The sequence below is a fragment of the Zosterops lateralis genome (assembly GCF_965231275.1).
Source record: "Zosterops lateralis genome assembly, chromosome: 4".
In the NCBI taxonomy this organism is placed as follows: Eukaryota; Metazoa; Chordata; class Aves; order Passeriformes; family Zosteropidae; genus Zosterops; species Zosterops lateralis.
The window spans coordinates 32,066,307-32,081,032 of NC_139765.1; the positions used below are offsets into that span (position 1 = coordinate 32,066,307).

Below are 14,726 nucleotides of genomic sequence, written 5' to 3' on the forward strand. Positions count from 1 at the left end.
TGCCAGGGTATTTCTTGTTTGGATTAGATGTTATTTCAATTCCAATTCTCTTGCTGCAGAAGAAAGGAACCCAGGAGAAGCATCATATTGGAAGGCCTTTGCTACTTCCCATATGACCTCTTCCTATTTCTGTTATTTTGCAAGATGATCTTGAACAGGATATATCCCATTAACAGAGGACTGGGAATACAGCTTTGTGTGTATCAACCTTCCTCCACTTTCCTTAATCAACAAGATTATTTGTATAATGATCTCTATAAGGGGAAATTAAATTCATGAAGTAAAAATATGTCTGTCTCACTTTTGTAAAGGCTGGTGGAGCAGAAATAATAGAACTGGCTATTCTCTTATTTTGACAATGACATTTACTCTTTTCTAAATGAGCTCAGAAGACTATTATTTAAATTTATGTCAAAGAAATCATGGTACTAAGGTTTTTAACGATCGGTGGAGTGAAATGATCAGTCAAATTGATATTGTTCTGAAAATGTATATTTCAAGCAATATGTTTTGAAAATATTTTAGGTGAATAATATTTGTTGCTGTGTGAGGTGAACAACTTTTTACTAGGTAAATGTGTAGCTAATTTTTTTATATATATATTTCATAATGCAGGAGAAAATTATCACTCTCTTTATATAGGCAATTATATATAACATTTTATCTCCACAGAGGTCTGAAAAATCTATATTGTTTCTATCTTAATGTTTATATTGGGAATGAAACTTGTTTTTACCTCATATCCTGAATGTAGTTTTAAGCCACAGAATCCAAGCACAGACATATAGCCTTCAGCTTTTGTATGATTCTGGTGCATGAATGAATTTTGTAGAGAGAGAATGGGATTTTATTTATACCGCTCTCATAACAGTAAATTTTTGTTTTGCTCCTTAATTCTTGGTGACTGAAAGTTTCCAGACTTGAAGAGTAAATGTGCACTTTGTTTTCAAAGCAGTTTCCCAGCATCTAATACACATTTATAGTTTATTTGTTCGTAAAGTCTTCATTAGAATTAAATTCATTTTTCTAACATGATTTTAGATACATGCACACCAACACTGACCTCTGTATATAGACTTCACCATTATGCTCAAAATAAGCCGCACTGTATTTTTGAGTGTTTGGAAGCTTGAGTATATAAATTTCATTTTGAATAGTAGGTGTTCTCTATTTAAATTGTATATTTAAATGTAATCTTAGTCAGCTTCCTCAGATTCTTCCTTTCATTTGATATTAAATTCATTGTTGGGACTGTATATGAAGAGAAGCCTTGGAGTGATCGTGAGTGTGCTGGATACTTGGATCAGTTTCGTGATCAGTTTATGCCTGAAACTGGCAAATGACCCCAGGATGAGATTACAGTTGACCTCATAGTTATTGCTTCCTCCAAATTTACATTTTGACTTACAAAATCTTATCAATGTGATTAGGCAACTGCTCACATTGCTATAGTCTCTGCTAATGTCATGTCCAAAAGATGTGGAGCAACTTTGGAAAATTTGTAAGACAGTCTGTGAAGAGAAGAATTAGTTTTGAGTTTCATTATATCTGTACACAGAGTATGAAAGTGTCTTCTAATAATGCTGTCCATCTAAGACTTCTACTAAAGAAAACATCATTTGGAATTAGTCGTGTGAGCATAGCATCTCCACAGCATGTGTGTTCTGATAACATCACTGAGAATTATATAGCAAGGGAACCCTTTTGGCGCAAGGAGGCCTGGTTCAACTTTGCTTCAGACTCAGACATTCTTAGTAAGATTAAAAGAGCTCAAATTTCCTGGTAAAATTTGAAATTTAGATTTTAATGCTGAGATATTTAAAGTGGAGTCCCCCTATTTAATCCTTTCAACTTTCTTTAGATAGGATGTAATTGTCTATAAACGAAAAATATCGTTCTCTTTGTTCTTCATTTTTACACATGAAGTTTACAGAAAAGGCCACATTTTGCACATCCTGTTTTTATCAGTATATATATACGAACTATATATGTAGAGTATGTATATAGTATATATATACTCTCTCTCTATATAGCGTGTGTATATATAGATGTGTGTATATATATGTGATTTTTTCCCATACAAATCCCACTAATTGCCTTCTTTTCTTCATTCAGCCAAATACCTAAATTTCAGATCTGAACTGCTTCTGCAGTAAGACAATATTTAATTATTTCAAGCATATGAACAAAAAATTTCTGGAAAAGTTAAAAAAAACCCATGCATTTATTGTACACTTTTTCTTGTTGATGAAGTGAACAAGGTTGAAATAATGAAACTTTTTTTTATACTGTTTTCTACATAGTGAGGAAAAGTCAATATCTAATGTATTTTAAAGAAAAAAGTACAAAATCAATCTTACATTGAGTTTTCAAAAGATAATTATGTAGACTAAATCCTTTTTTTCTCCTAGCCATCACATTCCAGTGGGAATAAAAACTCTTTGCATAAAGATTTTTATGTAAAATACCTTCATTTCTTCTACTTTGCAAATCAAATTTTTGCTTTCAAAGTTATTAGTAGATATAATGTGTGCAACACAAAAAGTATTTATTTCTCTCTGAAATAATTTAATATTTCCTACGTATTTTTTCCTGTTTTAGACATGAGAAAAAAAGTCATTAATTGAACAAACTGTGAAAAGTTTTTCTCAGGTTTGGAATTTTTCCACTGGAATAAAATCACCCCGACTATGAGAGTTGTGACCGTGTTTATGCCACCTCTTGCTCTCTCCTAGATATTTTCCCTGAAGAGATTAATTCAAATCTAAGGACTTAAGAAGAGTCATATATTTTCCTATGTTAAGAGAGTTCAAATTTGAACTCTGTACAGCAGATACTAGGTATTGAAGAGGGGAAAGGGAGTAAGGAATGAGAGGTAAACACTAGAGGGTTATGTCTTGTTGAATGCTTAAGTTACTGTATACCAAGCTGACATTTTTTTTTGCTTTAGAGAAGTGAGGTAAATTTACTGTAGAAGGCCAAACCCACAAATGAAACTGATGGAGTCCAATCATTTGTCACATCAATAGAGTTCTTAATTGAACCAACAAGGACATCAGATGCATACTGTCTTCACCGACTGTGACGAGTCGATCATAAGGGCAACTTATTCTCTATTTCTTGCTGTTATCCTAAAAGAGCACACAAAAATCTTGTTACACTGATGCAGGGATCTAGTGGAATATTTATACAGTAAATGAGTCTTGAATGGAAAATTTTCATAAGCAATTTATATTTTCATTGTTTTATACTTTGGATAAAATATTTCAATATTAAAATATTCACTGCTTGATGGTGAAATCACTAACAATACAGATTTATACACCCAAGCTACATTTCCCTTCCCTTCCCTTCCCTTCCCTTCCCTCCCCTCCCCTCCCCTCCCCTCCCCTCCCCTCCCCTCCCCTCCCCTCCCTTATATCACTTAGGATATCTCTGCTAAATTCTTTTAAATACAGCTATGATGGTTGGTTGTACAAAGCCCCACAACACAAGTTGTAAGTGAAGCCTGTGATAAAGCACTGCATTTGTGCTGATTTTTGTCATGAAAACAAACAGGTAAATATTGTAACTTCTTCTTCCAAAGGTATTTGTTTGGCTGAAACATTTTTTCACCCTGTAATTCAAATGTAGATTGGAGTATAATTAGCCATGAGATTTATTTTAAACTAGAAAACAGGCAGTTAATTTGTGTAGCCAACTCTGAACAGAACTAAGTACAAACAAAATGTTCTGGTGCCTAGGTTGAATTTTCAGCCTACACTAGTCCTTATATCATCATAGATATGCTATCATTAGTCCCTAGGATAACTCAGATATATCTACAGAAGTGGTAATCAAAGATCTGAACTATTAGATAAACATGTCATTAGTCAAGTTGACCTGTAATAGATGTAATTAGTGTGAAGCTAAAATTATGATCAGTTTATGAATATGTTTTTCTTGGAACATGGAAAAGTATAATATAGCTTCCATTAAGAGAGTGCTGCATGCATATATAAACATAAAGTTACTTGATGAATTTCTAAAGGAAATAAAACTCATATAGTGTGGGTTGAAAATGAATGAAGTTGCCAAATGACATTAAACCCAAAGCTATTGCTGTGTACAGATATCATTTGTCAATGTCTTGCTATACTGATGAACAAAGTTTGTAGCCGAATATTGGTTTGGTTCAGATGAGGAGTGAAATATATTAGTGCTATTCATACACATTTTGATGTGTTGCAATATGGAACTTGTACTGGAATTGCATGTATCAGAATAGAACACACAGGAATTAGCACAGCTCCCGATGTCTTTGACAGTGATGCGGAGCTATGCAAGCAAAAAGAAGTTACAGTAGAGCAAGGTAAACTTGTTAAAAAGAGTAAAATAGTTTGCATTCAGGGTCATTTTTTTGGAAATTATGAGAAAGATTGCTTCTCAGGACTGCTTCTGTCAAAAATTTTACTGTTTTTCTTAAACATGGCTGAACAGTAGCTTTTATTTCTAGCACTAAGGTATAAATAGTGTAAGTATGAAGGAACTGTGATTATTGCATTTTGATTAAAATGTCATAGTTATGGTCAAGATGAAAATAAGAATCTGTGCTTCAGTTTCTCTGATCAGTTTATTTTAGATGTTTCTTTCTCCCAACAACTTTCATTAATTTCAAAGGCAGAACAATCTTTGTGAAACTATGTAGTATTTAGATGCTGTATAAAAAAGTGCCAGTCAATTACTAGCCAACATTTTAATATACTCTTTGCAATACTGTTGCAGTTTATTTAATTAGTAAGTTTGTATTTTATTGGTATTTGAGCGTTTCCTTGATTTATCTAAGGAAGGTATCCAACTTTTCCCCATCTTCTGGCACAATGGGAATTTCACTGAATCTTGACAAGGAACAAAAATCCTTCCCTTCAAATTTATCATTGTAATCACTAAGGGGTTTTCAGCAATCCTGTCTTAATCCTGTTGCAGTTGTAATGTACAGATCTTCAAAAATAGTTACAGTCTTTTTGTACTTGTATAAGAAACAAAAAGAGCAGCTTTGTTCTGAACTACTTTGTCATGGTTCTTCTAACAGCAGAGAAGAAAAGCATTTAAATGTTCAAAACAACCATTCCCTTCTCTCTCACTACTTTTCATTCTTTTTCCCTTCTCCTCTCCCTCATTAAAATCCAACATTGTCAAACTTTTTAGCTGAAGGTTAGAGGCTATGTGTTAGCCACAGATGAAATATGATCCGAAGCAAATCTTGCAGTCCAGGTTTACATCCTTTCATGACTGTCAGTCATGATGAATGATGCTAGAATAATTTGTTTCAAAATATAGTCATGATTGCACAGTGTTGATACTATTTTCAATTTCTGTGAAAATCTTTGTTATGATAACAGGTTTATGACATTTCACATTTGCTGCAATAACTGCCAAAACTGTTATATAGTCATTGAAAGATAACAGTAAACAGAATTACCTTTGATTTTGTTAGCTTTTGGAAATTTCATTTGCTAGTGACAATTTTTCATGATTACAGTTTTAGCAATCTGTAAGCAAATACAGAAAAAAACAGGCCACAAAATGCAGAATATTGAAAAGGCTACAGTAATACATGCAGACTGCAGATATTGTAGTCTCCCTTAAATTTTAAACTTTAAGTTTCAGTTCCCCTGACTGAGGCTACACTCTTGTGAATGATCTATCTGTATCTAACACTATGTATCGGGGTACCTTATCTGAGAAAAAATTTTTTGTGTGTGTCTTGATGCCCTTTATCTTTGGTTTCTTTCCCTTGCATATGGTATTTTGAGAAGCAATAGTAGATGATAAATTCATAGTCTGGATATGGAGACATTCAACAGAGCCAGAGGGGACTTTATGAATTCCTGTTAAGCCTTTTGCATCTAACATATACTTACATATGAGTGATAATATCAATTTGTCATGGTTGCAATACAGAAAACTTTGTGGCTCTATTCCTGTAAAGAATAATTATGACTTCTCTGAATTGTTAGGATATGACTAAGTGCAGTACAATATAAAACAAAAAAATGGATTGTAATATTTTTGCAGTCTTTATACTGATTCTATGGAAGCTGAGACTGTCCTTTTTTGGAATATCAAATCCCTGTTGTTTCTTGTATTTTTTTTTTTCATTTTATCTATTTTTTTCCCCTTGCATTTCAAGATTTCTTTCTGTTCTGTGGCAAGACCTAGTAATACATTCAGAATTTTAAGTCACTGTGTATATCATTAATGCAATTACAGACTACTAGGTTTATATTGGTCACAATTTTCCCTGCTTGCATAGCATCAGACCTTCATGTCTGATACTTGCTGGCAGTGTTTGACAGTAGGCACCCAGGGAATCCAGAACAGAATTTAGCTCATCACTTACCATTCTTTAAGTGAGATTTTAGTTATTAGTGTGAAATGAGGTCTGCTTTAGTAAATGGCAGCAGTGCTCTGCTGAAGACATAATTAATGTCTGTGTTTAAACCCCTAGGGGATGAGTATCACTATCTGGGTACTAGATGCTGGCTTGTTCATGATATTTATTGGTCTTCTGTCTTTCATTTGCTTTTGGTGACTAGGACTTCTATTGTGCAGCTGCAAGATACTTTGGAGAGTTGTTGATTTACCTTAGTCTTTTGTAACAGAAATTTATTGTGAGGCTTTTTATGGCTTTTGCTTCTTCAAGTGGAATACAGATAATGCAACCTCATAAAGCACTTGGTTTCAATTCCTAATCTTTGTCATAAGTCACTAGAACTATGAGGCTTTGTGGGGTTTTTATTGGTTGGAGGTTTTTTAAGGATTTGTACAGCCTTCTATATTACAAGCATAATGTCATCCAAATATATAATTTTGACAGTAGTGTTGATATATGATAAAGGTTTAATGGGAAAAAAGGGGGGGAAACGGTGTATTCAAGTGTGGAATCTTGCAAATCCATTGTCTGTCATGGTCCCAGTTTGGTTGGCAGGACAAATTTTCTGTTTTCTATAGCTGAGTGTTTTAGTGATGAAAGAAAAAGTGAATAACTGTGATTTCAAATACAGATAAGAAATCAAGAAATATATTTCTTATCTTTTTACTTCTCTTGGTCTGTAGTTGATCAATGCCACCATGTGAACTGCATGAACATGAACTGCAACAGGATTCAAATTAAGTTTGCAGAACTGGACATCATCCTGAAAGACTGATTTAAATTAAATGGGAAAAAGAGAATCAAAATGAAACAAAACAGAAGAGAAAAGAAGAGATTTCTCAGACTTTATAATTTGACCTAAAAAGTCAGTATTCCCTATTCAGTTTTATTTGGGCAGGCCTAGGAATATAAGTCAAAAACTTGCTATTCTTCCTGTTAAAGCAATACTGCATTCTCAATTGATCAACTGTGTGAATATTTCCCTAAAAATTAAATAGATATTGCAATCGTTTACTTTGTGTTGGCCTTCCAAAAGATTGACAAATTGAATGTCATTAGTTAGTGGGAATAGATAGAAACCCAATGCTGGTTTAAATGACATTCCTAAAGATTTTCAGATGTCAGTTTTTGTACTAAATGCGCAAACTGTTGCGCATTATAATAGGTTCTTACCTACATTGCTACTTTGAGTAGTACTCCAGTTTTATTTTGTAATGCAAATTAGGTAATAGGCATATAGTAAACTGTCCTGAATACAAAAGTAAGTACTCACTGATAGCATTTAAAAAAAAAAATAATTTGTACCTGAAATTAAGTATTCTACTAGACATTGACAGAATTTTAGTCCAAAATTATGTTTGGGATGTGGAAGAGGTTCAAATCCATTTATTTGGGGTAAAACTACATGGCTTCGTAGCTTCACTGGGTCTGTATTGGATAGTCTGATATTATCTACTTTGGTAGGAAACTTATTGTGTCTTATCATGAATTCTTCTGAGAGGCTGTTAGGCCTGTGACACTCCTTACATTCCTTACAACAGCAAGTCTCAAAGCATTAAAAAAATAACTTTGTTAGGGACACTATCTCTGTGATGGATGACACCACCTTGTTCTTGATGCTCATAAAATCACAAGAAAAGCATTTTGAGTCACAAGATTTATCATTTGCCTGTGTACAAAAAAAAAAAAAAAAAAAAAAAAAAAAAAAAAAAAAAAAAGTGAGATTAAAAATTACTTTATAGTCCAGCAAAGCTGGTAAACAGACATTTAACTTAAATCAGCCGGGTAGCTCTACTGATGTTAATTTGGCTTCCTTAATCAAGTGTTTAACTATTTACTTACGTGAAGGACTTAACTGCACTGGTATATCTTTTATGTATTCCTCTTGTCCAATTTCTGCATTGGAATGAGAATGTAATCAGGATGAAAGCCAGTCATTTTAAGTAATTATATTACATTTTATGTAATTCATGTCAATTAAAAATTTAAATAAGTAAGAGTCAGGAATGCAGGAAGTGGTCCTTGATACACCAGCTATTTTAGTTTCACATCCAAAATGCTCACCAGAGAGCTTGACCCAACCCAACCTCAGCCACACTACCTCAATCAGAAGGAATTCCTTCTCCCTGGAAGAGATCCCTCCCCTCCTTGCTCCTCTCCCATCCCAGGCAAATGACATGAGGTGGTATGGAATAATCTCTGAGTCCTGTCTCTGCCTCCTCCTGGATACTGCAAAAATTGAGAGAACAAAATCTCTTCTGTCTGGCCAGAAGGAGCACAGAAGGAGAGGCAGCAGTGCTGCCATCTAGGGGAATCCAGGAAACAAATGGCCCCCTGACACTGCACCCCCGTCTGCGCTCTAGTCATGTTGGACCAGCTTGGGATGGCAGCACACAGGGGAGGGAAGGAGGAGAAAGACAGTGCTGCAAAAAATAGACTGAAATAGAAGCAGGAGTGCAGAAAAGGCCATAACTGACCATAAATATGGAAATACATTTATATGAAAAAAGGTCCTTCCCCACTCCCCCTCCCCAGCTGGCCCAGAATCCATGAGAAGGGGTGTAGGAAATGTAAGAGCTCTGTTTTGTACCTGCATGCCAAATAGCAAAGGCAAACACATTTTTATGTCTTAAGTAGTACATTGGAAGTTTCAGCAGCATCCTTTCAGGTTTATAGATTCCTTGACAAAACAGTATAAAATTTGAAAATAAACCATGAGAGTATTGAATATGCAGAAATCTTTCTGTGCTGTCTATAAGAAGATACTGGAAAGCAAATGGGAATAAAAAAGACCCTTCTCTGGTTTTTCAACCTTTCCTTTGAAGTGTCATTATTGATTATTTGCTACAGGAATTATTCAGGGCAGTTGTCTTTATTGTCCCTTGAGTATACACATGTTTAATTCTTTCAATTACATTTACAAATTACTATGTAGAATTTCTTTCCAGGATACACTCCTCTATTTTCAGATGCTTGCCTCTGAAGACATAGTTGTTTTCTTTGAACTGTTCTTGCCCCCAATAAACCAAAGTTATTTTTATCTATAAGTAGTCAACAGAAAAAATATTAAAATAAAAATGCTAATAAGAATTTAACTCTCAGTTGCTACACCCTTCACTTTATCCAGAATCCTTAATGCCTTAATGCACATTTCTCTGAACAATTGCTCTTCTATGAACTATCTTTGCTCAAAGCAAGTGTTTTTCATTGCTGAAAAGTTGTTTTAATAGTGCTGAGACTGCCCTTTCCTAAGTAGTCAGTAAAATGACATGAGCTGGTAAACTATGTCTCAGCAGCAGATTCCCTGGAATCTTCTATTTAAATTAATCCCAGTGCAACTTTCAATGTTCTTGATCATTCTGTCTTTTAGGGCAAGTCTATTCTACAGTTAGGATAGTTCTGCTAACTAATTATGTGAATTTAAAGAGCATTAAATTCTTGTACGGAAGTCTCTTCTCATCCCTCAAAGGGATGAAGCTAAAGCAGATTAACGCTACCTGTTTTTTAAATGAGATAATCAAGGAGGTATATAGTATATTTTATATTCAAATCTTTAGTTACCACAGATTATTTTTCTTTAGAAAGAAAACAATTTACTTGTAAATTCTAAACTTTTAATCACATTCTGACTTCCATAACTAACCATTTTTCTATTACTTTTAATGAGAAAGTGTTCCTAATCTACATTCTCTATTTTATCAGTTTTGCTCCAAAGGGATATCAAGATGCTACCAGCAATGTTACTTTATGTGAACAATGAACTATTCTATTCTTCTTTCCTGAACTCATTTGCTTGTTCCTAAAATGTTTCATATCAAAAAGAAATAATATTCAGACAGTGATGAGATTAGAGAAATGCAGATGAAGAGTGTAATATAATGGTGCAAAGAAATAGCAGAAGCCCAAAGGGTGAATGAAACAAGTATTACAAATAAAAGAAAAAAAATTGAGGCAATTTTTAATGAAAATCAAAGTGCAGACAATGTTAAGACAAAGATTCAATATCACTTTTATTATGTTATCCTTGTAATTTAGGATTTTATTATAGAATAATGCATTTAACATATGATGTATATAATGCTGCTTTGGTCTGAAAGAAAAAGAACAGAAAATATTATTTTGGTGATGCATTGAATAAAAAAAACCTTCCTTATTTCTTAAAAAAATGTTGGGTCTCTCTCTCAGACACATTTCTCACTGGTGATAGGAGATTTTTTAAAGAGGCGTTCACAGACCTGAAAAGTATAGCAAAACCAAAGAGTAAATGGAAATGCAAGCACCTTTGCCAATGAAAATGGAAGAATGGAAGCAGGCACTAAGATAGGATAGAGAAAGGACAAAAAGAAAGATGCAGTGCCAACATTATTTTTCTAAGGTATTTGTTATTGGATAGAAAGTTCTAGAGTTGTGTTGCCACATATTAGCTTTGGAAATAAGTTTCTTTCTCTGAAGAGAATAAATTATTGTGTATTTAAACTGACATTGACACTACTATGTTCCTTTCTTTTTTTTCCTCTCTTGTTCATTCCTTAACCATCCATAAAAGGAATGAATTGATTTAAATGTTGCTCTTTTAAAAATAGATTACTAAATTTTGTATCTATTTTAGAAGCTAAAACAGCTTTAGGAGAAAAGATAAAACATAATTACAACTGCTGTTTTAAACTTTTTCTGATCAGGTTCCAAAGTAAAGGGAGTACTTGTGTTAATGAATACAATGGTAATTTTGCTCATAACAATCTCATGGGCTCCTTTAAAAGGTGAAAGATGATGGATAGACGTGGTATCAGAGGGGTTTCAGAAGTTTCCACTGCAATGGCTTTCCTGAAAGGGTAGGACCACATTTTATGAGCTGTTCACATGCTGCTGTCTCTGAGGGGGTTCTGTGCTCCTACTCTCCTTGTTCTTCCTTTCTAGATGAAACCAGCACTGCTCTTTCTAAATTCTCAATAGGATTTTATGTAATTCAGAGCTGTACATTTATAGAGAGACTCGGGAAATAATGCTTCTAAGAATACCAACTTTCTCACTCTGGTCAAGCATGGACAATTTAAATTTCATTGAAATTCAAGGGGCAAGGAGAAGTAACAAGATATTCCAGAATCAGTTTCCAGTCACATAAGTAGTGTTTTGCACAACTACTAATTTGCATAACCAGTTTCATTTTGTGATTATAACAGTAATAATTATAAGCAGAAATCTTAATTAATTTCATTAAATTGAAGTAATACAACATTCTATTGGACCAATGTCATTTGGTGAAAATAAGCTATCCAGTACTTATAGCTTATTCATACATTGGTAATAAATTTAGAATGTGCTGATTGTGAAATCTTTAAAGCTGAATAGAATCAAAGAAACTCATTTTATTCCAAAACTTCTCTATAATTGTTCAGGTTAAAATGCTGAGTGAAATCTCTTTCCTTCACTGTCTATGTATTATTCATGAAGGTCTAAAACTGGCCCTCTGTGACCATGAAGACTGTTCTTTTTAAATTCTAATGTAGTCCTATTCTTATGTGCTGAATTATGGACCCATCAGATCAGCACCCATGGAGTGAAGAATTTAAGATGATTAGAATTCTTAATGATTAGCTCCACAGTGTAAGTTTTTTCTTTGGCTCATTTGTATGGAAAAATGCTTCTGATGCTCAGCAAATGCCCTACTAATGTATTTTAATGAACTGAATTTTAACTTTATATAGTTTTAAAAAGTCTGCCACACCTCCCCTCCAGAATTTTTATTGGAAAAAAGAAGGAATAGGGATTAGGTTTTAACATTCATCTCTGAATTCAAGAAGAATTACTTCTCTAAGGAGGCTAAATATTAAGGACACATTTCACTTATTTACAGTTGGTAAAAAAGGTACGTTCCTAAGTGTTTTAAACACTTCCGCCAAGCTAGTTTTCTATCATAAAATGCACATTGGTGACCTGTTTTATTTAAAAAGCATAGACTTTGCTGTATTTGATTTTTCTCATTTTCAAAACGAAAGCAGGGTAATGCTTTGAGGAGCAAAAGTAGCTTTTATTTATCAATTTATCAAATTATTTATTTATCAATTTATTTATTTTTTATTTATCAATTTATCAAATGCTTTACATTTGTGTGTATTAAAAGTATAAAAAAGTTGATTATATATAGGTACATGAGGTTTTTTATGCATAAATATATAAAATATATTATATATACGAGTAATAGATTTAATTTGTTTAAAATTTAATGTGTGTATTATGTAATTATAATATATAATAGAATATTCAAAATAGATTTAATGGCATAAGATTTTCTTTTTTCATCTATTTCAGTTTTCCTATATTAATTAATATTTTTTTCTATAGGTTAAAGTTTTTACTACCAAAAAAAATCAAAAATAAATAAAGTAAAAGTAAAGTCATTCTCTGAACGACTGAATCTACTTGCCCTCATTTATGTCAAAGCCATCCTAGAGTTAGCTGATTTGCATCAATGAATAGAATAATTGACTAAAGCAATTGAGAACAAAATTTCTTACCCTAACCTGCCTAGAAGTCAGTTTAATTTTCCAGTGTTAGTAATTTTATGCCCCACATATACTTTAACAGGAATTTTCAATTAAGTGTATTTCAGTGACTGCGATTTTACTTCTTAGTTTCATTCAATTATCTTTCTCTCCACAGTTTCTCCCCCCGTCCACTCCAAGATTTCATCTATCCAGAAAGTACTGCTGCACTTATTGACTCAGAGATCCTGCTGGCTGTCAAATGTTGGGTTCATAATCAAGTGAGGTGTTCAATGCTTTGCTGCTATAAATAAATGCTGAATTAGGCATTCCTTTCTGCCCACGAGACTTATGTTTTTGTCCAGCCTATGCACAGTTTTCAGTGATCAGATCATGCAATAACAGCATTAGGAGTGTGTAAAAATAAATGTGATATATTTTGTCAGCACTGTAAAGCAGTTGGAAAGTGAAATATTCAATAGTAAGAAGAGGACTAGCAATGCTAAAAAGTGAAGTAGGAGAAGATTACAACCTTCAGAAAATCTGCCAAGCCTTTAGAGTTCTTGAATTAACTGTTTCAAAACTGAATAAGGAAATAGTTTCTATGCAGAAAGTCCAGTATGACTTCTGAAAGTAAAGAATATTATATGAAACACTGCTATGTCTTTGTGTAGGTATTTTTATATAAGCAAAGGGCTCTATTTAGTTTTTATTGTGGTGGGTTGATCCCAGCCAGCACCTGTGTAACCACTCAGTTACTCCTCACTTCTGCCCCAGCAGGATGGAGGGGTGGATCAAAGGGGGAAAGCTGAAAACTTGTGGGTTCTGACAAAGACAGTTCAACAGATGAAGCTAGGCTGTCAATGCAAACCAAACAAAACAGGAATTTCTTTCCTCCTCCCTAGCAGCAGGCAGATGTTTAGACATTTTGGGGAAGTCATGGCCTTAGCATGGGCCACTGTTACTTAGGAAGAATAGTGCCATGACTACTAATGTGCACTTCATTGGGTTTTGTAGAAATACCTACTTAGAAATCCACCTATGCAGCATGAGACTTAAGAGTTGATTCAAACACAGCTAAAACTTGGACACCTAAATTTTGGATTTTTAACCTAGATGTGAGTCCTCCTAAAGTTTAATATCTGCTTCTAGAAATTATATCAATGAGAAATTATATTGGCTATAAAAAGCATATGTCACTGCATAATTTACAGAAGAAATGAGCAAAAATAATAAGAAGGGAAGATTGTACTTAAACAAACTCAATATTTAAAAAGTTTAAGCATGTTTAAAAAGTTTAACCACAAAAAGATTAGACATATATTTTCCTCATATTATTTGTAAGATGTAAAATGGATCTCACAAGCATTATTGGGGTTTATTTCTCTATTTTCTCAAATCTTTTCCAATTACTTGACCAATTCAAACACAGTTCAGGACCAAAATTTCTGTGCATTAGTGGGATTTTTTTTTAAATGTGCTTATTTTTAGAGGAATGGTCTATGTACGCTACAGAACTGAAAATTTTAGATGTCCACATGCAGAAAAGAAACCCTAAAAAAATAACCTCAACTTATTACTTATCCATATTTTAAAAAAGTATTTCACTACTCTAGATTTTATTTAACCTATTTTGTACTGTGTTCTTTTTTAATTCACAAATTTCTTTTGCCTTCTGTTTTCTAAATATGTCTCATTATAAATGATTTGCTGTCTCTATCCATTTATTTTTTATTCATTTTTTGTTCCTGTTAAATGTATATTAGTTTCCTATATCTTTGTTTCCATGTCTAATAAAATAGTTTTTCTTTTTTTCCTAATTTAAATGG

General features: G+C 33.2%; 1 protein-coding gene across 39 annotated transcripts in view; it reads left to right on the plus strand.

The window, feature by feature from the left end:
• Positions 1 to 14,475, plus strand: part of LOC310908613 (uncharacterized protein) — a 92,235-nt gene extending 77,760 nt beyond the window's left edge. For 35 of the 39 annotated variants that reach the window (XR_014589889.1, XR_014589890.1, XR_014589897.1 and 32 more), the window contains one exon: positions 13,076 to 14,475. Coding sequence is in view for 15 of the 39 variants with exons in the window: in XM_083859810.1 (XP_083715936.1) it covers positions 13,076 to 13,182 (107 nt within the window). In the remaining 24 variants the exon portion in view is untranslated. Of the gene's footprint in view, positions 1 to 11,175; positions 11,248 to 13,075 lie in introns of all 39 variants that reach the window. The other 4 variants (XR_014589900.1, XR_014589904.1, XR_014589913.1 and 1 more) reach the window with 1 other exon arrangement.
• Positions 14,476 to 14,726: the final 251 nt, after the last annotated feature.